General features: G+C 38.0%; 2 protein-coding genes across 2 annotated transcripts in view; both read left to right on the top strand.

The window, feature by feature from the left end:
* Nucleotides 1–5,244: 5,244 nt before the first annotated feature.
* On the top strand, nucleotides 5,245–9,652 carry LOC137397098 (uncharacterized). Its single transcript, XM_068083384.1, has 4 exons — nucleotides 5,245–5,420; nucleotides 7,229–7,388; nucleotides 8,036–8,228; nucleotides 9,429–9,652. The coding sequence occupies exons 1-4, from the start codon at nucleotides 5,245–5,247 to the stop codon at nucleotides 9,650–9,652; spliced, it is 753 nt and encodes a 250-aa protein (XP_067939485.1).
* A 555-nt stretch (nucleotides 9,653–10,207) lies between these two features.
* The window catches only part of LOC137397099 (uncharacterized), a 28,441-nt gene continuing 11,851 nt past the window's right edge, over nucleotides 10,208–26,797 (top strand). The window contains exons 1-2 of the mRNA XM_068083385.1: nucleotides 10,208–10,622; nucleotides 12,134–12,242. Of these exons, the coding sequence (XP_067939486.1) occupies nucleotides 10,497–10,622; nucleotides 12,134–12,242 (235 nt within the window). The 5' untranslated portion in view covers nucleotides 10,208–10,496. The remainder of the gene's footprint in view (nucleotides 10,623–12,133; nucleotides 12,243–26,797) is intronic.

Raw genomic sequence — 26,797 nt, forward strand, 5'->3', positions numbered from 1 at the left:
CAAGAACTAGTGTATTTGCGGCAAGATCCAGTGTATTCAAATATCTGTTCAATTAATTTATTTCGAAACTCTAGGTCAGTTATTTTACAGCCGCTATGTACTCTATAAACTATGACTGCATTATACACACAAATATCTAACAGGTGAAAAAATAATTTTTTGTACCATTTCATGGTTTTACGCGCAGCGTTATAATAATGCAAGTTTTGATCTGATTTGTCAACTCCCCCATGTATTTGTTGTAATCCAAAATAGCAGCGGGTTTGCAAATTTTACCCCCTTAATAATTTACTTTGCCTGTATCTACGACTTCTAAGTTTTTATGCATAGTTGAAATTAAACAAATAAATTTTTTTATATCTCCAACAGCCAACCATACTATCACCATTAGAAAAACTCGTTGTTTCACCTTTTTTAATAATTTTTCCATTACATAATTTTAAATCTTTAGGAACACCTTTTCTTTTGGGACGCAGAGTTTCGCAAACATGAGTGTTATTTTTTATAAGTTCAGCAGCTAACTCTGGCGAATTATAACAATTGTCCATATATAAGCAACGACCTGTATTCAGCAAACCATTCATTAATTTCATTACTATATTGTGGGTGACTCCTCTGCCGGTACCTTCAGCTTGCTCTCGCTCATCCCCTATGTACACAGACAGCTTGTGCACCTAGCCAGAGACAGCATCGCAGAGAGCAAATATCTTAATTCCAAATCTGGATCTTTTAGATGGAATATACTGTTTGAAGCTAAGCCGTCCTTTCCAAGCCAGCAAGCTTTCATCTAAAGATATAAATTTACCTGGCAGTAAAACAGAAGATAACCGCTCACATATCATGGATAACACATTGCCTAGCTTGAACAATTTATTGCCAGCAGGGTTTTCCGAGTTGTCAGTGAAATGTAAACAGTTTAAAATCGTTAAAAACCTGTTTCTTGAAATTATTTTCCCAAATATTGACGTAGATAAATGGGGACGGGTAGACCAGTAAGATTTTAGAGTAGGCTTTTTAACAATACCCATGAGCACAACTAAACCAAAAACTCGCCAAATATCTTTGTCATCGACAGGCTCCCAGGCATCGCGATGTTTTTGAAGGCCATATCTATTTGTTTCGTTAACTATTACATTCATGATGGCCGATGTGATAAAAAGTTTTAAATAATCAAGAATACTTATCTGTCCAGGAATTTGACTTTTTACTCCTGCCAAGCTTTCATCAAAATGCAAATCTTTGGGTTTTAAGTCGGCTCCTCTTTGAAAGCCGTAAACACTCTCTGTTTCATCGCCGGCCATTTCACTCTCATTTTCGCTATCAGATTCACTCTGTTGATCTTCTATTTCACATGCATCGTTTTCCTCACTTTCTTCTGACCTGATATCCTCTTCCTCACTTTCGAACCAGTTGATGTCTTCATCTAAACGTACTTTTTTAGCTGAGCTGGAGCAATCACGTCCGTCCATGTTGACTAGCTTTCCAAAAAGGAAGAGCAATTTTTTGCAACGTGTTCTTCTTGCACATGCGTATTAGGGATTACTTTTCAGTCTCAAAACATTACTACAAAACCTACTGAAATTGATGAAATAATTAATTTTATTTTTAAACGCTATTTTCTTAAAAAATAAAATATTTTAAAAGAGGTCTATCGTAGACTGATTTCTAACGGGCTTTCACGTGATTCGGGCTCTGAGACATTGCCCGTTTGACGGGCTTTCACGTGATTCGTCCCCGAAGAGTTAATCGTTTATTTGTATTAGTCACGTTAATCGTTTAATTAATGCGATCATTGTGCAGCTCTAGACAATATACATGGTTTTATTGAATGCGTGAAGTGTAAGTGTGAAAATATTTTGACGAAGGAGGCTGCATGAAAGTGTAAACAGAAGCCATCTTGTTCAGCTACGTCCCATTTGAGCCATTTTGGAAATGGGATTCCAATCTAAGGCGTTTAAGTGATGGCTGCGATTAACTGTTCGTTTTTGAGCTTTTAAGAGCTTGTAATCACATTTCCACATATTTTGCACCTACCCCACAGCAGAGTAAAACATGGTGAATCTGCTGATATCAAATAACTGTCATGTGAAGTTTGTAGCAAGTCAACCTTTACGCAAAAATTCAGCCAGACTAACAACTAGAACGCGTAATGCATTCTACCAGAAGAAAAGATTTAGTTTTACGTATGAACAAGTAATGCCAGCTGTCAGGACTCCTGGCATTACTCTTGACTCCGGAGTAAAGCACTTATTATTTATTATAATTATGTTTTAAATATACCATATGTTACAAAAGAATATGTTGTTTGGGTGTAGTTACAAAATGATGCACCCATCAAGTACCTCAGCGCTAAATCTTTTACAAACCGCTTTAAACTTTCCTTTAGTTGGTCCCTTCGCTTTGTCTCCGCGCTGTGTTCGTACATACCCAAGCTCACAAATAGCGCATTCTAGCAGAGTCCGAAATGTGTTAGTCTCTAAGGCTAAGCCGATGACTCATTGGGAAGCATTATCGGAGCAGTTTCATTTCATACGTACTTTCCGCCGCTACTAGGAAGAAGCTAACGCAACTAAACTTTACCGGTGAGTAAAGGTATTTTTGATTTATATCATAAATCATAGTACAAATGATAAATATAGAAAAACTCAATGTTAAAGAAACTGCTGCCTAGGTGTTATTTGTTTTGTTTTGTTATTTTCTACGGCAGTTTCGTGATGGCTGTGATTAACTGTTTGTTTATGAGCTTTTAGGAGCTTGTAACCACATTTCCACATATTTTGCATCAACAACACAGCAGAGTAAAACATGGTGAATATTTTGATACCAAATCACTGTAATGTGAATTTTGTTGCAAGTCAACCTGTAAGCTAGTAATCACATTTTATACATTTCTCACCGAATTACTAAAAAGTAGCTAATGTTACAACTACTATTCCTGGGCTTATATTTAAAGTTTGTAATATATATGACAATATATATGTGTTGTTTGGTGATTTCATGACACACAGACCGGACGTCTTATAAATTGCAAATAACTCAAAAACATAGGCATAGCGCAAACAGTAAATAGTTGAACTGAATAATAAAGGAATAATAACTCCAAATTTAAGTGTAATAGCCATTACACAGCAAACACTAATATAAAGTAGTTTTTCATGAGAGTTGATTAAAAAGGATAAACGTTTTCAAAAAGGTATAATGAGCTAAGCACTATTTTATAAAAGCCTGTACGTTTTAAGGTAACTTTCACAGATGAGCCAATGGCTTTGATCGCACTGAGCAGACTGGTGATAGTTTTCAATTAGCAGCCTTTCTGCAGTTAAAATATGTGTATAGTATTTAAATTAGCAATTGTGAAGCGTAGTTTTACCTCTTAGACACCAACCCCTGCAGTCAAACCTAAACCTAGAATGATCCGCGTCTTAGTTTTGTAAAAACTGTCTTCTGCTGCTACTTGACATATTTTTAAAGTACTCAGACTGTCGACAATCTATTTGGTAGTGATTACATATAGGCCTCCTGTAGCATTAATCATCTATACACTAGTAAAGTATACATACACTACTAAAATGGTCTGTATAATGTCCAGACTAAAGTAGTCCATCTTACTGAGGATCGACTGGTCCTTGATTAAGTTGCATTCATAACTGATTGCAGAGCTTTGAAAGTGTTGAGTTGACTGCTGATTACAGTAGAACCTCGGTTTTCGAACGACTCGCAGTTCGAACAAAAAATTCAAGAAATTCTTGCTTCGAAGTGTGAACAAAAATCGGAGTTCGAACGCCGGTATGACGCGTGAGTACGTACGTGAGGGTGGGATGCTGAGCGGCGTACAGGAGTAGATCGCTCTTGCCGTGACCAACTGTTGTCGCATTGTCCGAGATTAAACAAATGTGTAGCAAATGGGCCGAGTTACAGAATTTCGTCAAACTCCACCACCCCGATAAAGCTGCAGCCACCAGAGTCATCAATGACCTTAACGACACTATCATGAACCACTTCCGAAAAGTGCTAAAAAGAAGGCAGAAGAATGTGTCATTGGATAGATATTTTAAGAGAAAAGAATATCCTGTAGCCGAGTAAAAAATCCTATTCATAATTCTTTTCTTTATTCTTTTTTTTACACATTCATGTTAGTGTAATCTTTCGTATGGAAGATTACGACAACGCGAACGTTCGATTAGCCTGGGTTACATTTATGTTTATGTTATTTGTGTATTTGCCATTTTGCTTAACATTTTCTGAGATATACATTGCTTTTTATGTGTTGGTCAGCATTTTAATGTGCAATTTCATGCATACAATAATGTATAAAATACTAAAAAGGTAAACACTCAGGGTGTTGGAACGGATTAAAACTTATATATATTAGTTCTAATGGGAAAACCTGTTTCGGATCTCGAACAACTCGGTTTTTGACCAACCTTCTGGAACGGATTGTGTTCGAGAACCGAGGTTGCACTGTACTTGTAATTGCTACACACTCAGCACTCAAACCACTTGTCTGATTAAGCTTTTAGCCAACGGTATTTCTTATTTGTTATTTTGTGTACCTAATTGTCTTACAATCAAAATTGAAATGCTGGCCGGTATCCATCATGCTAATAACTTAGTTGCAATTTGCAACATTCATTTTAATTTTTTTATTGCTTAGGCTACTATTTTTACTGTCGCACTGTGGAAGCTACAATATGCGTCAAAACCAATCATCGCTGAAGTGTTACATTATATGGCTTGTTACGTTTATTAGTTCAACTAAAACAATGGTAATAAAATGCGAGGGTAATATGTTTCCAGGTGAGCTAAAGATAATTGTTAAAACTGATTACATGTCAATGTTTGATCATGTATATTTGTGGTTAATTGTTGGTAAATGCATTGAGTGTTGCTTTGACCTTTTCTGTTTGGGTTACAAGTGTTGAACCCATCAGGCACAATTTATTACATGCCATGTTTTCTGTATCAAGATCAATCAGTGGCGAAGTTACTACTTTTTTTCAAAATTAGTTGTGATCTTAATTGGTGTTTCTGGAGATATAATTGAAAAAAATGGTAATTAAGATATACATGTACAAATATATGTATAAATATAATCTGGTCAAAACTTGAGTTACCTGTCAGAAAATACTAAGGTGTAATACAAGCATAAATTTACACAACTTGTGTGTTTACTGTCAACTAGAGTCTAGACCATGCAGTCAACTTTGGGATATAGATATTTAAATCATATTTGTAGTTTCTATCATGGCTAACATGGAAGAGATTGTTCCACCTGCCGTAGAATGTGGTTTCTGTTTGAGACAAGGAGTAGCTCTACCCAATCCTCGTCGACTTACCTGCAACCATGTACATTGCCTTGAATGTCTGACTGGCTTCTATGATGAGAATAACATTCTAATTTGTCCATTGGAAGACTGTAGGTATGTTGCTCCGTGATGGTGTTTGTTTCATGTTTGGAAGCTGGTCAATGTTTGATTTACATAAACTCTTGGCATGAATATTCTCTTTAAACAGAGTTAAAAAAATTTCTATTCAAACTTGAAAATGAATTGTGAAGAGAAAGTTCTTAGAAGGCAAGCGAGTCGGCATCGTTTGTCATTAAATATTTGCCAGAGATGTGTTAATGCATGCAAAATGTTCACAGCTAACACAAATGGCTAACACAAACACACCATCATTATTGTAACCACCAAAGACAGATGCTCAACTAATTTGACTCAAGGGTCATCAACACAATTGCTATGCAAGAATCAAATAATCTTCTTGAGGTGCCAAAGTTGGTTGACATATTGACTCCAAGGTCTTATAGCATAAGACTGGTTTTTTGTTATGTCTCTATTCAAGTGCTAGCCAGCAGAGCAGTGGATAAATCAAATTGGATCACTTTTAGCAGCCGAGTGGTCGTTGCTGGGGCTACATAAAAGGTGAACAAGCTTTAGGAAAAATGTGGCGGCAGGGTAGGCGTAACTTCTTGCGTCTCCCTGATTACTATGGTAACCACTATGTTGATTATAATTCCTCTGCAACTCAGTTGTTGCAGAGGAATTGCCAAAGCCTGTAAATAAAGAGAACCAGTCTACTGAAGTTTTAGCTACTCAGACTTTGAAACTTTAGTTGACCAAGGTGGATGCCCTGGCCTTGCTAAGCTTCCCAAAACAAATTTACACACATAAGTGAATGTGAGACAATGTTACCGCCATACTTGTAAAGATGGAAGATAATTGTGGGCTCTGTAATTCAGGATGGAGTGGCACCTTGTCTTTCAACATTTTGCTGCTTTTGTTTGCCCAAGCACATACCAGCATATGTCATATGACCAGGTTTTTCAATATGACTAATACAACAACATGGTGTACCACATCGACTTTTCCAGTGGAACAATTTCCTCCAAGATCGGTGATATCTTGCAGACCTAGAAGTGGCTCTGTGTACCTTCTCATCAACTACCACTAGTGATTATACGTGAGCCAACAAAATGGCAGATAAAGGAAGACAAGCGCAGCTCACCTTTGGCGAAATTGTCTCGGCCAAAAGAGTTCTTTCTACGTGGCTCAGAGCCAAACATCTTGAGCTGATGTCACTTGCCTGGCATTGGACGACTACCAATGAAGGAGGACCCAACAACTTCAACAATATGGAAATAGAGACCATTGGCATGATACTGCTAAGGCCATTACTGACATAGCAATCAATCTAGAATTAGGCCAAGCAAATAAAGATATCCTACACTAGGAAGCCAAGCGCTTAGAATACCAGGCCTAAAAGCATTTTCCATTGGCTTAACCTTAATTGTCGGCAAGGATAAGATTAGAACCCAATGGCGTCAAATTGCGGCTGACTGGCTCCTCTTGGCATGGCTTGGCATTGAAAGTGCAATGGAAAGTGGACCACATATAAACAGTGAAACAAAAAAAAATATATATATATTATATATGTATATATATATATAGGAAACAATTTTGACTATCCAAGAAAAACTAAAATAATATAGAAGGCACTCCTATACCGATACAACTATACAATGGTTTAAAATTTTGGGATATTAAATTCAGTAAGTCGAAGCGACATAAGTTTTGATCCCACTCTAAACTAAATTGTATCTCCATCATTAACTTTCTCATTGAGTTCAAAGTAGTGAAAATATGCACGGTAAACTCACTCTAAGAAAATGTTTTTCACATGGACCTGAATGTCATTCAGTTTTTCAATTTTTGTATGCTTGTTACAGTCAAGTATGTGAAGTACCACTTAACCAGCTGCCAGCATACGATATAGCCAAGGATAAGACGAAGTCATGTGATATCTGTGCAATTAAAGGAAAGGATAATGAGGAAGCATTTTCTTATTGTCCTCCGTGTGATACAATTTACTGTGTCAAGCATCATGAGGTATGAATGAGTGGATAAATTATTTTTTATTTGAAGTTTCAACATCAGGTTTTGGGAAAAAATAAAATTGCTAATAAAAATATTGCTAAATAAAAAACTTGCTGGCGAATTTATCACTTGAAGTTTGTCAGATTTGCTTTTCCTCTCACAACTGATGACTTACAATAAATAGTTTGTGCCACAGCTAAAGTTCATTCAATGTTGTCAAGGTAATTATTCATAAACAAACATCCCCAATAACTGTGGACATTGTAACAAAATGGTCTCAATTATCTATTGATAAGCGATTGGTTTATTAATCTTTTGGTTTCATATCTCAGTAAATATCAGTAGATAAGAATAGGTTAGGATAAGCTATTAAATGAGCTTAGCTAATTAAATATATCAATTTGGTTAACAAACTATATTTTTGGTGAGATTTTCTATTTTTAGTGATTTGTGATGAGAATTACAGGAGTGCAACCACATTGAAATACTTGGTCTGCTAATTCCTTCAGGGGGTTTATTGCAGACAGCTGTTGTATGGGAAGTGTTGTTGGTGGCCTAATATAACTCAGCGATTTCATAACTTTCTCTCTCGATGAGCATCTAATTCAACTGTATTTGGTGAACTTTTGGAATTTGTTTTGACACACTTTACATTTTAGGTTCATCGAGAGTACCATGAAGAGATTGGAAAAGTTCATCCAACCATAAACATGGAACAGTATGAGCTACTAAAGAGTCAGCAAAGCAGAGTCTGTGCTGATCATACTGACAAGCCAATTAGTTTGGGATGTGATAAATGTCTGAAGATGATCTGCATTGAATGCATTTGCAAAGAAAAAGTTTGTGATGATGGTAAGAGTAACGGTGGTCAAAGCATTGTGCATAGATTATAAAGAGAACTCATCAAGTTATAGAGAAAATAAAACTGTCTAAATTAATCTTTAAAACCTTGTAATTATTATTAGTTTGAGATAAATAGTTTACCTCGTACACTAACTGGCAAATTGGAATAGTAAAATATTTAGCGAAACTTTTATAAAGAAATACTATGCAGAGTGGTTCCAAATATAAATAGTTTTACCAAAACAACCTTGATTTTCAACTGTTATTATACCTATTTAATTATTAGATTAGTGACGGATCATCGGTAGAATTGCTTCCACCTTTTCACATTCTTTTTAACACTTTTGCTACCATTAGCCGATGTCTCGGCTATGGCGGTTATTTAAGTACAGACCGTAAGCAATGTATCGTCTTCTCAACATGGTTTCATTTTTTTCATTCGGAGGCCTAAACATTAGCTAAACCAATCAAATTTTGTCTCCAATGAAACAAACCTGTTGCCAATCACGTGCAACTGATCGAAAAGATTTAATAAGCGATTCTGTTTCTAATTATTTTTTTCAAATTGGGAAACCAGATCGCGAATGTCATGGAAATAAGAAATTCACCACATTTGTTCAATGCAAAATTAAGCGTCAGAAATTTTGCCAGATTTGGATTCACTAAACAATTTTATACTTATCTTGTAGCAAATTTTGTTCTGAACAGAGGCATTTAATTGTAAAACAATATCTGCATTTAATCTCAAGATATGGCATAAATATTAGAGGTATATCAATTGTTCGAAAATCCATTCGAATTAATTTAGTCAGAATGGTATCACGGAAAATCGATATGACTTGTTCATTGATAGGTCATGGATGGTTGTGATGTAAATTAAGATTTTTATGATACTAACTATAATTTTCCACTATATTGTGATTCATGAAATGATGATGAACATGTGTCCAATAGATATGATACTACTGTAAATATTGCTTTTTAGTTTTTAAAATTGTACGAGCTTTTATGGTTTTAGCTCGAATAATGGTGAAATATTGTATTTTTCTGTTTGATGACATTTGCTGTGCGTTACCCAACTTTTTTGCTAGTGTTGTTTTTAAATAGCATTGTATTATGAACACATTTAGATAAATTTAATAAAAGTTTCAAATCTTGCACAGAGCCTACTGTACTGAGTATTTGAATGTGAACCTTGGTTTGTTTCAGGAGAGTCTCACCAGATTATGACTTTAAAACAGCTTGAAGAGTCACTGAACAATAAGATAAACAAGCTAAAGAAAGGGATGATTGAGAAGGAAGAGAGTTTGGAACAAATCTTCAAGTTCACTTCTCAAACACTTGCTGAGTATGACAAGGAAACAGCTGAGACGGTGCAAAAGATTCATCATAAAAGGGATGAACAGGTTGTTATTTTATTGCCAAGTGTTTAACATAGCATTTTCTTACTCCCTATACTATTATTTTAATAAAATAAGCTTTGTTTAGAGGCTACAATATTGGAACAATGCTCAATATCTTGTCACTAAAACAATAGATAATTGTAATACCTATAAAAATAAACATGACAGGTTGTCAACTTGGATAACGATGCAAGTTCTAAAAGCCTCTGAAGTTGCTGAAATTATATTTAGTTAATCAATCCTAACTCTGTTTATTCTTTGCAAAGGCATCATTCTTTATAAACTTGTTATGTATAACTGGATGGGAGGTCTTGTGGGTCATGAATCAACTTTTTAAGTAAAAATAATATTTATAAAATGTTTTCATAGGGAAATACGCTTCAGAAAATCTATGATATAATATATTCTGCATCAGCATATTATCTTTTCAAATATGGCTGTTATACCATTTAATGATTTATTTCTAAGATGTATGCTACCTTTTATCAAGTTGTCTTTCTGTACTGCTAACTTCAAAGCTGTTTTTGTAACATCATGCGACATAAAACTACGTTGCGCAATAGATTGTCTTGTCAGGTTGTACATGATAAAAGAGAACGTTTCTAGCTGTGGGCTAGATGATGTGATAAAATATTAAACTTTTAATTGTGGAGTTACATGTTTGAACAATGTATAGGACTTGTTGACAATTTCCACAAATTGCAGGTAGTGATTACCAGCTATCGTAACCTAATAAATACTTTGTCTAAGTTAGTAGAAGGGTCTTGCATATAGCAGTACTAGTGCTTTCAAGACAACCTTTGTCATCAGGTTGTTTCACTTGTTGAAGATCAATGCTTTGGAGTCCAAGTACAAACAGCTAGAGGATAAGTATATGGGGGAGCGTCTAAGAACAAAAACGCTCATGACTGACTTTCTCGAAGATGAGATACTCAAGAAATGGAGCCAGATAAGAAATATCATGCGCAAAACAGAGTCTAGAGCCAGACATGCTCATCAGGTACAAGGGGGATTCAATAAGTAAAGACACATTTTAATCTGGAAGTTTCTATTTGAATCATATAATATTGTACAGTATCTCATTTTTCTACACCGGCTTCCTGCATCGTATTACATTTGTTTTAATGCTTTATTTGCTTTCTGATGTGACTATGATAGAAGTCGTCTAGTGTAAGTCGGCATGCTCTCACATGCTCTCTTATGCGTCTTTCATAGTAGAAAACTGATTTCCACATAGAGCGTCCTTTATGTGACAAAACAGATAATAGCCACCGAGAGCTTTACTTGGAGCTATATGTCTGTGAGACTCTCAGTTAACACTGGAGAACTCTTTTGGAGAAATTCTGGCTGTGTGTGGTTTGAATTGTTTGAAGAATAGTGCCAGTTGACAACATTTTTCTTTATGTGAGCCTGACTTTAATGAAACTGGTGTTGCACATCACAGTATGTACTGTGTTTGACAGAAACAGATTGAAAGGAAGCAAACTTGGAACACTTCATAACCCAAACTACTTTCGCCATGACCTATTTCCCCAGATATTGTCATCTTAAACTTTTAGACCCCAACAGGCCTCCTAGATCTTCCATTCAAGTTCAACAGGCTTTTGACAAAAGTTTCAAATTTGAATCACAGTGTTTTGGCATTTCTAGACATTTTTCTGTTACTACCTTTACTTTCATACGTTTTTCATACGACTGTCTGTAAATTATTTCAGCTCTACTCCTATCAGCATTGAAAATATTATCACAGCTTTCTGCTCTTCCAATGTGCAACTCTGTAGAGGGTTGCAGACTTCGTCATTTACCTACAGAAATCAGGGTAGTTGTTAGGTGTTGTTAGGTATTTGCTTTCAGTGATAGCCAAGTTCTGTAGTTGGTGCTCAAAGCACTAGTCTGTAGTCTATACAGCATTTTGCTAGTCATTGGTGTATTTGTCTATTGAATCACTCTCACAGTATGGTTAACTTTCACAGGTAATCAACAATTAGTCTTGGCTTAATTTAGTAGTCTTTACTACTCTTGATTTTTGAAAGGCTTGATAATAGTGCAATGTTGACCTTCATAATTTATGAACCTAAAATGTGAATCAGTCAACGTGTTTCCTAGATAGCTTTATGTTGTTTTGTTGCTTGTGGAATGTGAGCTGTCAGTATACTGGTAGTTTTAGCAATGCACACCCTTCACACTGACCCTCCCACCCAGCCACAAACAACCACACCCACCTAAACATGCACACACAACCACACACACGTCAACACATGTCAACACACACAGACACTTGTGTACGCACACTTTATCACGCATGCACCCACGCACATACACAAGCCCACATACACACACCCACACGCACACCCGCACACACAGAGATAAAGTGTGTCATTTCTGATGCAGCTAATAAAATTCATAAAAGTTTTGCAGAAAATTTAAGTATAATTTGTATTTAATTGGTAACTTTGGTTGCCTCACAGTCTCTTTGGCCTGAAGACTAACTGTTCCATATTGTCATTGTAGTGTGATATGGTCTCCAGCTACAGCGACACAAAGAATGAAATACAAAGGTTGATTGATGAAATCATACCATCTGTTGAAGTACCTTCAGTCAGCAAAGTGAGAGAGAAAAGTAAGTATACTGAGAAATACCATAATTGTCAGGATGCTTTGTAGATGAGCCACAATTAGAATCACAAGAAACTATTTTCTTAATTTAGACCATTTACTAGAATAAGTTTAATTTTCATTTATTTAAATATTATACACCAATAGCGACCTTCCACATTAGAGTTTTATCACTCTGAAAAAAAATTCTATCGAATAATTTTACGTGCAGAAAGTTTGCTGAGATCCATTCTAAAACAATATCTACTCACAACTTTACGAAAAATCTATGCAAACAGCTGACTTATACATGTATGTTCATTACAAATTACATCATTGAAAGTTTGCCACTGCTTCGAGACATCAGCAATATTTCTACTCAAAATGTGTAATTCACATCTGTAAATACATCAGTAACTTTAAACTACCCCGTGGATTATTCTGTATCGTTGTGTTCATAAAATTTATGCACACACCGATATAGAATAATCCTTATTTAGACTCCATTCTTATTTAATAAGGATGGAACTTTTAGAGTTATTTGATGCCAACTACACATACACAATTGTTCCCAAAATACAGTTATTTAAATTTATTGATGCAGTATTTCCTTGGCTTTCACATTTCATAAAGTTTACTGTTTTTAAAATGGTAGTTTCAGAGCTATGAAGTGCAACGTGTTTAAATGATGGGACATCACACAAATTAATTTTTGTGTGCCTTGTATTCAACTTATGATGCAAAATATCTGCGAGTTGGTTGAGTTTTAAAGCATAGGACTTTCAAAAACCATTGGCCACATATGCAGGTGGTTTGATTGACTCTGGCTTTATCTAATTAAATGTCTCAAACAGCTAACCTGGAAGATGTGAATGATAGGACCACTGCAATCCCAAATGATGGGACATGTCTGAAAATGATTCACAATTATTGTCTATGGTTTTTATTGTAACTATAAAACACACTTGATTCTACAAGAAAAAGAGCATAATACTATTTTAATTGATTGTGCAATACCTTGTATTGACAATATGCGGTAAAATAATAAAATACATGTTTTTACTGAAAATATCTAAAAGTGAAAAAATGCAGCATGTATTTACGAAGCAAGGTGCTTTTCTGGGCAAGACATATCAGTAAAACTATTTTAAAATGATTCAATTTTTCTTTAAAAATATACTGTTCCCGTTTATGTAGACTTACACAGATCTTAAAATGCTACGACCCATTTTACATTCCGGCGAACCCAACCGTCCGCAACTTTATAGGTTCTGTCGGAACAAGTTAGTGAATAAGCTGTGTGCCTTTTAAAGCTATGATATTTTTCCATTGCTGATTCAGATTTTTTTCTCTAAAATTCTATCACATTTAACTAAAACAACTGTATCAGTCGAGTTTTTACATGATTAAGTAAAGCTCTCTGCATTGGTCACAAGAGCTTTACGCCCTAATGCAGTGCGACACACCAATTTTTTAAACTACCTCCCAAACCATCGACTAGCCCTTTTCTATGGGAGGTAGCAAAAAAGTTTCATTCAAAATGCAGAAGTTCATGGGCCAACTTCAACCAGTGAAGGCTAGCAAACATGAAAAGGTTTTTGAACTGTGATGCCGAGCCATCTGAAAACATGCAGACTGAAATTATGCTTTCAATTTCAGATTATATTATTGATATCAGCTTGTCAATGTACACATAAACTGAATACTTATCATGATTTAGGTAGTCACTGACAAAAAGAACGCTATGTTTTCCATTATCAGTCAATGTGGAACAGGTAAACAATGTTGCCTGGTTGTATGCCCAGTGAGCAGCTTGGGTTTCATCCTGATGAAATGTTTGGTAGTATTCACTAAACTCAACTTGCAAAACTGCTTCATTTGATGCCTATTTTTTTCAATTGTTTATCATATGAAGCTTGAGCATTTTTAATATAACAGCGAGTCAGAAAAGTACCCCATTGTTTCACCCAACAATCGAGGAGCTCATTAACTGAACCTTCAAGCCTTACCTTTTGAACCTTTTTGTCAACTGTTTCCTACTGAAACAAAACTACTTGCGTGTCCACATTGTCTATGATAACCAAATAGAAAACCTTTACTGGCTTGCACTCACAACAATGAGTATTCAGCAATGCATACACTTTTTGATAGTATGGTCACATACAATGGTATTGACTAAATCACAAACAATAGATGATAAACTATGGGTCTTAGCTAGCACAGAAACACACCTCAACATATTCTCATGTATTGGACACACACAAACACTTTGAGGCATATCATCTACATGTAGAGGACATACATGAGCAGGTCTGAGCTCAGCAAACTTGTTGCTACCTATAGGGTTTGCGTCATTGTACTAAGTATTGTAGAGCTCATGAGTCTCACTATAGTGTTATTGTAAATATGCCGCTTTTGAACCATTTATCCATTGATGCATCTACAATCTTTCATAGCTGGAGCTTGTTAGAATATATCATCTCTTAGTAGTATATGAAAGGGGGTTGCTGGCCCAGAATTTTCGCCCTGGCAGTTTTTGTCTTAAGATGAAAAAATCTAGATTTTTAGAAAGTTTTCAAAATCCTTGGGATTTTGAAAAATGGAAAAAATAAAATGAAGAAATTTCAAAAAATTGTACGGAGAGAAGGTACGGCTGCCAAAGAGCACGCGACTGCAGGACCTAAGTGCTGGTCACGCTTGCCATTTGTACAATCTCCTTTATTATACAAAATTCTTTAAACCTCTGATTGTCTATTTATTATACTATAATAAATCATGAATATTAAGTGGATGAAAGAAAAAGTGGATGACATGAGTATGGAAGAACTAAAATCTTTAGTTCGAGCCTTTGTGGATTTTGTGGAGGTGTACCTTGTGATAGCGTACCTTGAGAGCTTGAGTGGAGATAGACGGTTAGACCAACATGAGATAGACAGATGGTTTAGACCAACTCGGGGAAGTACCGAGTCGAAGGCTCGGAGGGGGAAGACCAAGGAGGGGAAGTAGTATGTAAAGTAACTATTCTGGACCAGAATTTTTGTCTAAACATTAGATCATTTGATGTAGGCTTAAAGCCATAATCATATAATAAATGGCGAGAAGTTTTAAGTTAGATGCAAAACTCCTACAAATCGAAAACTACAACAATATGAACAAAGATGAGCTGAAGGAAGCTATAGAAAATGCATGGGAAAGGATTGAAGTTGAAGAATTGGACATTCAAGGTTATGATAATTTAGATGATTATGAAAAATGGTTTGTAAAAAACAAAAGTGCAATTGAATGGGTACATAAAGGGTTAATGTTAGATGAATATGCGCCTTTAGAATTTCGAGATTGGCTGCGAACAGAACTGAAGCTGAAAAAAGCCGATGGGAAGAAACGTCTTACAGTGGACGACTTGAGTATGAAAGATCTAAAATATTTATTTCTGGCTCTAGCCAGAGATATAACAGTTGGGCCGGAGATAGTTGGGCCGCGAGTGGAGATAGTTGGGCCGCGGGTGGAGATAAGAAGCATTTTTGAATCTGACTTCCCCGAGTTGAAACAAAGGGAAAGTAGTATGTAAAGTAACGGTTCTGGCTCAGAATTTTTTGTCTAAAAAATCTAGAATTTTACAAAGTTTTCAAAATCCCAAGGATTTTGAAAAAAAGGTGTAAAACTGGTGTTGTGGAGAGCTGGCATTGGGTGCCCCGAAGACGAGGCTATGCGCTAGGTGAACTGTAGTGGTAATCCAGCTCTCCACGCTGCCCTCCCCTTGGAGGGGTTCTACACAACGACTCTCGGAAGGGGAAGCTGCACTACCTTCTTACAAGAACCGCCACCCATGACGATCCTCTCACTGCTCCTTGCTCCTATGGCTCCCCATTCGAAATATCATCATGCAGTCCCAGTGCCACAACCTACACCGTACTTCCGAGGAAGGGGACGGTTCGGGGGCACTACAGCTAGCATCACAACCTACACAGTGCTTCCGAGGATAGGGACGGTTCGCGGATACTAAAGCGGAAGGCTGGCCAGACCTCCCACCACTGCAGTAGATCACCTACTAGTGGTAGGTTGTACATTGTATACATGAATACCAAGTCAACAATAATTGGACAGGTGTGGATATTGTATAACACCTATAAGACATATCATGAGCGGATTGTATTTCATCAATTGACTGTAGTATTATTAGCAATGGTTATTCAATCAGTTTTTACATCCATACAAACAAGCGTTAGTTTTTTGCGCTACTTTTGAATTATTTATACAAAGTACGTCACAACGTAGTGGGTATGTTACTAACTTTAATATTGAATAAGCAAATGCCTACTCTAAGCAAAAAGCCCATTAATCTTTTTAATCCGACAGCCCAGGCGAGTGCTCACTGTAGTTGTATGTCTGTAGGATTATAATGACTAGTCATTATAATCCATAGTAACAAAAATGTGTTTATTAGTTGTTAGATGCACAAAGTAGATATCCTTCCTGTGCATAGCACTTGCAAGTATATAGCGCTTGAATGATTTTGTGATATGACAGGCGTATGCAGTGCTCAGTTTGATGTAGGGTTAAAGAAAACTGTATAATAAATAAAAATGCCAATTACAATCAGAGGAGAAACATACGGAGCTTCACACGCTGTGGTGCGCAAGATTAGTGAAATACCAAAGAGATACCGCAAATGTGTTTAAGCAAAGAATCAAAACCAACAAGGTTTGGCACATATATAGTCAGTGTAATTAATATGGATACTGAGGAAGAATACAAAGTTTATATGCCAGAATATGCAGCTGATAGTGCTCTACCAGATAGGGAGTTTGTCTACTGCGGGCTTGTAAAGAAAACCGATGGTAGTGGGCACTCATATCACTGCATAGAATGGCTAGAGTAAATTTGAATTTAAAACATTTTACTAAGAAAAATAGTCCGACTGACAATCATTTTTAAAGTCTGTTGACTTTAAAAATTATCTTTAAAGCTTTTCTATAAAATCCGTCAACCGATTTTAAAATCCGTCGACATAAAATAAAATCTGTCAACCGATTTTAAAATCCGTCGACATAAAATAAAATCCGTCAACCAATTTTAAAATCCGTCGACATAAATAAAATCCGTCAACCAAATTTAAAATCCGTCGACATAAAATAAAATCCGTCGACATAAAATAAAAACCCGGAGAAGAGCACAATGACACGCGGTACAGAGCCACTGATGCCATTTGGTCAGTAGACGTATACACCATAGATGAGATTCGTTCAGCTGAGAATCAACCATCCGTGTACACGCTCTAAGGCATTGATGACCGAACGTTTACCGCAGAGCAGCTGCAAGTTGTACCACCCAATACGGAGAGATTAGATATACAATAAATGACGGAAAAAATATATCCCAAACTGCCGACAGCTCCTCCAGATGGAGGTTTTGAGCGGTACAACAGAGTGCGCGACATTCGCAATGAGCTGCAGGTTCTGAGAGACAATCGGAATGGTTATTACAAGAAATACAGCAAGGCGGTAAGTGGTCTACAGAATGCTCAAATAACTCTATCATCACTGGCCGCCGTGGAATCGACAGCTGGTATTGCTACATCCCTTACTATAGTAGGGCTGCCATTGGTGTGGTACTAACGGGTCTAGGTGTTGCGTCAGGTCTGATGGCTGCGATACTGACACCCATAGCAAAGCACTGCACCAAGAAAAAGATCAAGCACGCCAAGAAGCACGCCATTCTGTGCACTGGCATATCCGTGCTAAACAAAAAGATCTCGCGTGTGCTGGATGATAACTTTATTAATGACGCGGAGTTTGAGGACATTGTGAATGAATACAATACCGTACGTCGTGAGCTCGAGTCTTTTGACGTTGACAAAATAAGAGTGGAGGCTAAAGAAGAGCTAACTCAGCAGCTGCTTCAGCGTATGCCTGGCCTAACAAAAGAAGCTGAACAGGGTCATTTCGACGGGTCTATCCTTGAAACCCAGTTCCTTAACTGCTTTTCTAGTGACTACTAACCCTGTAGCTAGCAAAGCGCCTTGGTACAGCGCGTTACCAATATCCTTGAGAGTGTTGTTCATCTGCGCCATTTATTATACTAGAATATTCTCGCTTTTACAGTAGGAGTTGGTGTAGGCTTTGGCTCAGTGGGAGTTGGTGTAGGCTTTGGCTCAGTTGGAGTTGGTGTAGGCGTTAGTGCTAGTGGTTTTGTGTACCATTGCCAACCTATCAACAGTAGAGCTATACCGAAACCGACGGTTGTCCACGCTTGTTCAGTTTCTTTGGGATGTTCAGTTTCTTCGGGATGTTCAGTTTCCTGGGTTATCGCGGAGAGCTCATCGTTAATGTCGCTCAGAGGTTCTAGAGGAGTCTGCATCGGCGTCATCCTCTTGGGGTTCTTCTTGACCGTTGTCATTTATTTCTAGAAAATTTCCTACCCACTTGTAGTCGATGTGGTTGGCAGTAGTGAGCAGTACTGAGAAAGGGGCCAAATACATTCCGTAGTCGTAGTAGAATGGCGGGAAATATTATTTGAGGAATGCCTCGACAAAGACGTCTTTGTTTAGTTCAGCTTCCAGTTCCACCTCATCTACAGACACGACTCTAGACACAGATTTTGTCTAGAGTTTGGCGAACACCTTGGATACGTTACCGGCAACGTTGTCAATGATGCTCTGCTCGTGTTTGAGATATAACTTTTTAACCTCCTTCTCTGACATTTTGGCAAGGTCTTCTTCCGTCTTGACGCGTGCCTTTACCAGCCTTTTTCGATAGTTGGCATCATGTACTGATGCCTCTTCAGCCTGCTCCGGTAGTGAAATTGTCGGTTCCATTTTATTATACAACCGTTTCCATGTCAGGTAGCACTTGATGATTACAAAGCTCCCAAGAGAAAAGCAGAGTGAACCCGTCGCGTAGAATATTTGTTCAATCATTTGCTAAGGATCAAATACTGTCCAAGGTCAGTGTTGACAAACAGCATAAAAGTATTTACTAGTCCAGCCTTTATTTCAGCGTGGCGCTCTGACGGGATAATGTCGTTCTCGCTGGTAAGAGTCTCAAAAGACTTTTTACCAGTGTTTTTGGTTACCAAGACCCAATGAATATTTTCTCTAAAATCTTTGGGAGCCGAGACGTAGCGCTGCGTTATGAACCAAGTGGTTAGGTTGGCATGGCGCCCGCTAAAAGTGATCTTGCTGAGTGATGTGCGGTGTTTGTTGAGGTCCTTTTCCGCGCTGCAGTCGTCAATGATGATGAGCGACTTTTTACCCGACAGTTGGCCGCCTTTGGAGTGCCGCTTGATCAGGCTTTCTAGGTTGTCAACCAAATTACCGTTGCACAAAACTGTGCACCTATTCAGCCAAGGACGATTGTAAGTCTTGTTGTCGTGGAATGTGGGACAGATGATAAAAATGTGATCAAAAGCGTGAAGGTTTTACCTTCCAATTACATTTAGCGCGTGATAAGTCTTACCCGAGTTTGTTCGTCCGCAAATGATTGCGTTGTGCGGATGCTTTGGAAGTAAATTGTCCATTTATTGTTCGATACTACTCAGTTGGTTATTTACAAAAGATACGCGTTTGTCAGTCACTAGAAATACAAACGCTTTGAGATCGTCTTGCGTTACATATTTTGATAGCTTAAGCTTGACATAGTCTTTGATCTGTTGACCCGTCCCACTCGATCTTTCATCATTCAAAGTCCTCATATCTATAACTAAACAAAACTTGTCAGTGTAAAATTTTTCTTGGTTGATGAATGCTTCTCCTCGATCACCAAAGTACTTGACCGCGTCCTGATACGAGTAGACCGCTAAGTAATTTGATGTAAATCGCTGGTTTGTCGCGCCATCTATATCTAATATGAGATATTTTATCATCGAATTAATATAAGTAGTGTCAACAGAGTTATCCGCTTTGAAAAACACCAAGATCGCTCGAAGACTTTCATAGCTCCCGTTTATGTTTATTTCAAACTCCGACTCTTATTTTTGTATATCCTTGGTCGTGTGAGATTTGTAATCGTTGATAATGTGACTATGGTTAGAATATTTTTGTTTAATACCTTCAGCTAGACTGGGTTCTAAAATGTAGTCGTATTCCAAGCTGAGGTTGGTCAGCATATACTTACCCGCGGCGAATTTGATATGAAACTCTACATTGTTTTGGATCGCCTGTGGAGTAAAGGCGGCGTCAGTCAAAAATGATCCTAGGTGAAAAGAATATCTCTCACCGTGAATCTTTGCGAGAATGTCTTCAGCCGCGCCGTTTATCGAATGTCGTTTCTTTTTAGTCGCCGTAGACTGAAAACCTCTATGCGTAAGATCGTAAGTATACTTTTGTTTCGAATGCCAAAACTCTCTATATATCGCTAGATGAGCGTAGTTGGATATGTCGGATATAGTTTGACCATTTATGGTCATCTTAAACTTTTCTACGATCGCCGATGTAAGGTGATCGGGAATGTCCGCTTCAGTTCCATCGCTGGCTAGTTTGAAATTGTAGGTTAGATTAAGCGATTCGGGGTAAAGAACTGTATTGGGCATTAGCTGGGGCATTTTAATTACTAGCTCATCACCAGGACTCGCTGTAGATGGATTGTGCACAACTCGCCCGCGCGACTTGTGGTCTTTTAGACCCCGCCTGTCTCTCGCGGACACGTTATGGTTTAATTCTCCTGTATACATTTATTATAATAAATATGGAATTGGAAGGTAAAGACTATAACCCCGATGTCGATGAAATCCCGGGAGAAACATCATTTATCGAGCCCGCATCATCATTTACCGAGCCGCGCATTCATGAACAAAATGATGCTGTATCCAAGGCGAATAATTGGCTCGCTCAAGCTGACTTGCCCAGCATTGATGAAATAATTTTAAAAAAGGGGAAAGGTAGGGTTGTAGATAAACGATTGTTTTCAGCTTTTGTTGAAGTCGTAAAACCCCGAGATGTTGATGGAATAAATGCGGCTATAAATATTTATGATGACTTTGTTAGTAAAAGGTTTCTTACGCGAGAAGAAATTGATAGCTATCTCGCCTCTTCCATAGATAGCGTACCTAATCCTCCCGTTAACACCCCGGGTGTAGACACGCACACGCAAAATACAATCGGTGTAAAACTATCCAAGCTGGATATATACTCTGATATAGATCATTCCAAGTTTGTTCCGATGGATGACGGTGGCCTCGCGGTAAAAATGAGCAAAGGCTCGCAAATGTTGACTTATGTGCGTAAACCTGAACTTTTTGTCAAGAATCCAAAGATCCCAACCGCGGAATATCAAGGACCTTTTGGCTTGGACAAAGACGAATACACGAAAAGAGTAGAAAAAGCCAATGCTAGAACCGTCGCTCCAGTGGATGAAGAAGTGGATGCGGATCAAGGTAATTTGACTGACTTCAAGTCATGGCTATCTAAACAGGGAGACACGGTAAAAGACAGAGCAAACAAATTCGTAGATCGGCTCAAAAGTAACAGAAAAACATCAGAGTTTAATTATCGCGATGAATTTGAAATGAGTGATATAGAGGGAAGATTACCGGAACAAGAGTTAGTAGCTATTGATCAAAGATTTCAAACTATAGAAGGACAAATATCAGTGGCTGTGTCAAAAGCTGCGAACCTGACAGAGCAGATACAACAACTCGATGCTAAAGAGGACAAATCTCCTAATGAGCTCGCAAAGTTGCAACAACTAAAAGATGAGTTGGATTCGCAAAATGGTTTAATCGGCGATCTAAAAGGAGACCTTTCGGATAATACAGCAAAGATGCGAAAGCAGCGCAACCTAATTTTAGGCATTGGTGGTGGGTTAGCCGCTGGAGGAATTTTAACGGCCATATTCGAAGCGGTAGCGAATGCGTTGGGATCTGATGCGGTAAAAGATCTTATTCCTAAATCTACCGATCCAAAGGATATTATCGAAAGCTGCATTGGCAAAATTATCAAGAAAAATCTGGAAGACTTGGCGGCGTACTTTCATGACAGATATCTAAACACTTCCGGCGCAGTACAAGCATTTTGGCATATGATGGAAAATGCTGTAGATTATCTCGAAAGCAACTTGTGGATAATCATCGCCGCGGCATTAACTTTGTTAGCGTATGAAATAGATAAGCACAGATAAATCTCTTATGATGTCATAAAAGATTTTTTACAAAAATTGTTACAAAGATTGTTACAAAGATTGTTACAAAGATTGTTACAAAGATTGTTACAAAGATTGCGAAGATTGTTACAAAGATTGTTACAAAGATTGTTACAAAAATTGTTGTTTAGGTTTGCGAAGATTGTTACAAAGATTGTTACAAAGATTGTTACAAAGATTGCAAAGATTGCAAAGATTGCAAAGATTGTTACCTTATTGTATTAGCGCAAAACCTCCTACACTCGCAGCCGTGGCAGCGCCTACAAAAACTCGCTCATATATTTTTTGTTCAGAGCTAGGGGTGTAATCTAAAGAAGGCGCTTTTATATCAAGGTGAGGTAGTGTAGGCTTTTCACCGTATAGCTTTTCATAAGTATCAAAGGCCGAATTTACCGAGTATATTTCATCGGTAGCCTCCTGCTTTCGAGCATTTTGCTCGTTTAGCCAATTTTGGTTTTTGGCTCGTTTGATGTTGTAATCCGCTTGTTCAACGTTTAGTTTTTCTAACGCCGCATTATGTCTCTTGGCTTTTTCCTGAGCTCCATTTTTATCAATCTTTGAAAAAAGATAATTTCCACCGGCGAATGCTAAAGAGTTTACGGCGGCTCCCACTACCATAATCGCGATACTAGCCATTTATTATATCTCATAAAATACTATAAGCTCTTTTATATCAGTACTGGATACAACACAGGTCACAATTCCGTCTAGCTAAAGATTGATCGCGTGTAGTTTATTACTTAACACCCCAGAATATGTAACAATTTCGGATTCTTCATTATAAAATTGTACATCTAACCTCACAACGGATGAGTATGGCCAGTAGAGAATAATGTCTTTGATATTTCCACCACGAGGAATAACTAGCTGAAACAAGGCTTTTTTTATCAGAAACACTTATCCGCTTTAGCCTGACTTGATGTACAGTCACGGATTTTGATTTTGATCTGCCATAAATTTATTATACGACAACTCAATCTCAGCAACAAACTTGCCAAGGTAGGCATTACCTCGTTCATCCGAGATTGACACGTTTAAGCTGTTGAGCTCGCCAATAAGCATGGATTTGTAATTATCGGTAGGATGGTGTTGTATTATATCTCCCACATCAGTTCTGCCTATGGGAATAGTTGAAAGGAGATTTGATCGTTTACCGTTCCATAAATTTTTAGACGTGTCTATTCCGTCGATGTATAAATACAAACACAATGGGGTCAGATATAAATATTCATTCTCTATCAGTTTGGCTAGTCCACCCGTAATCGTCGCGTCAGTACTAACCTTTAAAGTGTTTTGATGAACTTTAAATGAGCCTGGTAATTTAGAAAGGAGCTGCTCGTACGTGTAATACCCCGGCTGAATAGTAGTCGTTCTACCGTTGTACGTGTAACTGGTCACCTCGGTCAAATTGTAAAAAGATAAATATAACGTAATTGTCTTAAGGCTAAAACCGCTTGCCTTCACGGATCGATCGAGCTCAATGCGACCGGTTTTGTTTATTGTCAAAGAGGTCATTTATTAATAAATGACTGGACAACTATCTAGTGGTTATCCCATAGATTTTTACAACTTAACTGTCGTCGTAGCGATAGACGAACATAACAAAATATTGTATAGCTTTGTCAAAAAGTTTGTCGATATCTCACCTGCACCGGTAGTGATAAAAAGCTTTGATGATGTCAATCGATGGTATGATGACCCCATGTTATATTATTTTCAGCAATATAAGTTTGCCTTATACTGCGCAACTGCTTTGTGCGGTGTGAGTAAAGATCAGCTGACACGAGGTCTACCTCTTACAAAAGCTATTTTAAACTTTCACGTTATGTACCAAACTAAAAAGATGTTGGCGCAAATGGAGATTAGAAATCCCGGAGATCGAGATTTTGATCCGTACAACAATCCTTACAACAAAACCGAGTACTGCAAATTGCTCAATGAGTTTAGAGTAACCGCTAAAGATATTCCTGAGATTGATCAACCAGCCAGAGGTATCGGATTTATCATACAAGACGGTGGTAGTAAAGTAGGTTCTCTACAAAAACAGATGGCTGATCTAGGCAGGCATCACAAGCCGTATCCAAAATATCCATCAAGCAGTAAAGATAAGACGGACATGGATGTGCATCGGAGTGGTGCCAATGGTTGGGGTACTTATTACCAGTTTCCGGAGTGGAATTCGAGTGTGGGTACTAAAATGGTTTCGGTAACTCAAGACCCATTTGACTACAAAAGGGTAGTGCCCGATCATAGTAAGTCATTCACATCCCCCGGAATAGTTGGACTTAATGATAGTATTAGAGCTTACGTCTACTGTTTACTGGGAGCTCAGGTGCAAGCTAGACAAGCGGGTTCCTCCCTCGAGTCTCAACAAGAATTTTTAGTTCTGGTCAATGACTTGATCACGAAAAAGCAATCACTCCAAGATTTTATATCAAACTTTGAGGACGCCCTCACTAAAACTCGTGGGCAAACAAATTATGTTATAGCCAAAGGTCTGTACATGATACCGTCAGACTTGAACTTGAACGCTTTAGGACAAAGCGTAAAAGGATTTAATGATAAAATTAAAATAGCCCAAGCGTTTGATAGCGTAGGAATAAAACCTCCACCACCAAAACCCACACCGCTAAAGCCTTCACCAAAACCCAAACCCGCGCAACAGCCAAAACCTGCGCAACCTGCACCCACACTAAAACAACCAAATCCTGCACTACAACAGCCACCGAAACCCAAACCTGCGCCACTAAAGCAGCCTCCAGCACCGACACTAAAATCAACTCCTTCTGTAAAGCCATCTATATTTCCTACAGAATTATTTTCACCAAAACCTGTCCCTTCTGTAAAGCCATCTACAGAATTGTCACCGCCCGAGGGCAACGTTCACGAAGGAAATAAATTGTTAATTGGCGGCTCCATTGTTGCCGCAGGCATTGTCTACACACTCTTCACTTAGTTTTATAACCTCTGGGTTATAAAACTCACGTGACCTTTACCAGCTCGGCTCTGCTCATTCTACTGTATCTTTTTACACCGCTTCGCTTGGCATCTTCTTTTAATTTTTTGATACACGGCACTTTCTTCGGGTAGTGTGGTATTTTGACAAATTCAGTGGTCGACTCTTTATATTCATCATACACAGAGGGTCGGACGAGATCAAACAACTCCATCACATTGATCCATCTTTCTTCTTTCCAGAAGTGTAGCATAGTTAGTGTTGCAATTTATTCTATAATGTCCGTGTGCCAAGCTGTTTATTGAATCTAGGTAATAACGTTTGTCGTCAAAGGCCGACAGAGTCTTTTTGCTGAATGTCCAATTTTTTATCTCGTGTAGCTTGGACTGGAGTGTCGTCATGGTGGCATTCGGAGCCGGAACTCCACTATCCAGGCATTGTTTGTAGGTATCAAACTTTAGGTTTTTGGTTATACACTTTTTCACTCCTTTGCATTTTGTCAGTCCCCAACCCTCACCCTCTACGCAGTATGACTTGGCTCGCAAAGCCACAAACTCTGCAATTGGTTGTCCACCACCTTCATCCTTGGGCAGACCTATCACTTTTTTGTTTTTCTCACTGTAGCACGGATGATCTTTAGGGTAGTTGCTCGTATCATACTTTTCGAGCGGCATTTCCTTATAAAAATCTTCTGTCTCAATTAATAACACTAAGCTGTCCATGTCAGTATACATCATTCTAGCATCAGGGTATCGCTGTCGTATGTCATCGTGAAAGAATTCGTACATGAGCAGTTTGGACAGATCTAAAATGGCCTGACCGACGTAAATAGGTTTGTTTAGGGTCACTGTAGATTTGCTCATGAGAATGGCCGCCAAGTTGTCATTAAACTCTTTCTTACACTTGAATCGCGGCTTATTTATGAGCTTTTGTTTGCGATTCATTTTAGTAGTCAACTCTACATCTATTTGTTTGCGAACATTCTCCATCGATTTTCCGAATACCGCATTGTTCATGAGCTTGAAAAAATCTTTCTCAAAATCAGTTTTGGCCTTTTTTCGAAGCTCGGTATTTAGTCGAATGTACGGCTCCATCCATGCACTTTCCTTAAATTTGAGAACTCGGTGTACTTTGGTCAGACGCATACCCTTTTTTAAATAAAACTTTAGAATTTTGTGGTGCACAACGTACTTGCGCTTATCTCAAAGGTTTGACACCAGCTTAGGAACTTTTGCATAGCACGGCTCTCCAAGCTTGTCAAGCTCTCCCACATCGTGCATATACTCTGACCACTGATCAGGTTTCATGGATTCGGGTGCCAGTGGATAATCATTGTGTTCATCGTGTAGCTTTTTTGGGTATTCCAGGTCCACCTCCGCAATGTAGCCTTCATCATCATCATTAAGGTCTGGCAGGTCATCTTCCCACTGAAATCCACCAGTCGGTAGCTTTTGTGACATTGCCCATCCGTATAGGTTATTCTCATCCAAG

The sequence above is a fragment of the Watersipora subatra genome, chromosome 5 (genome assembly GCF_963576615.1).
Source record: "Watersipora subatra chromosome 5, tzWatSuba1.1, whole genome shotgun sequence".
Classification (NCBI taxonomy): domain Eukaryota; kingdom Metazoa; phylum Bryozoa; class Gymnolaemata; order Cheilostomatida; family Watersiporidae; genus Watersipora; species Watersipora subatra.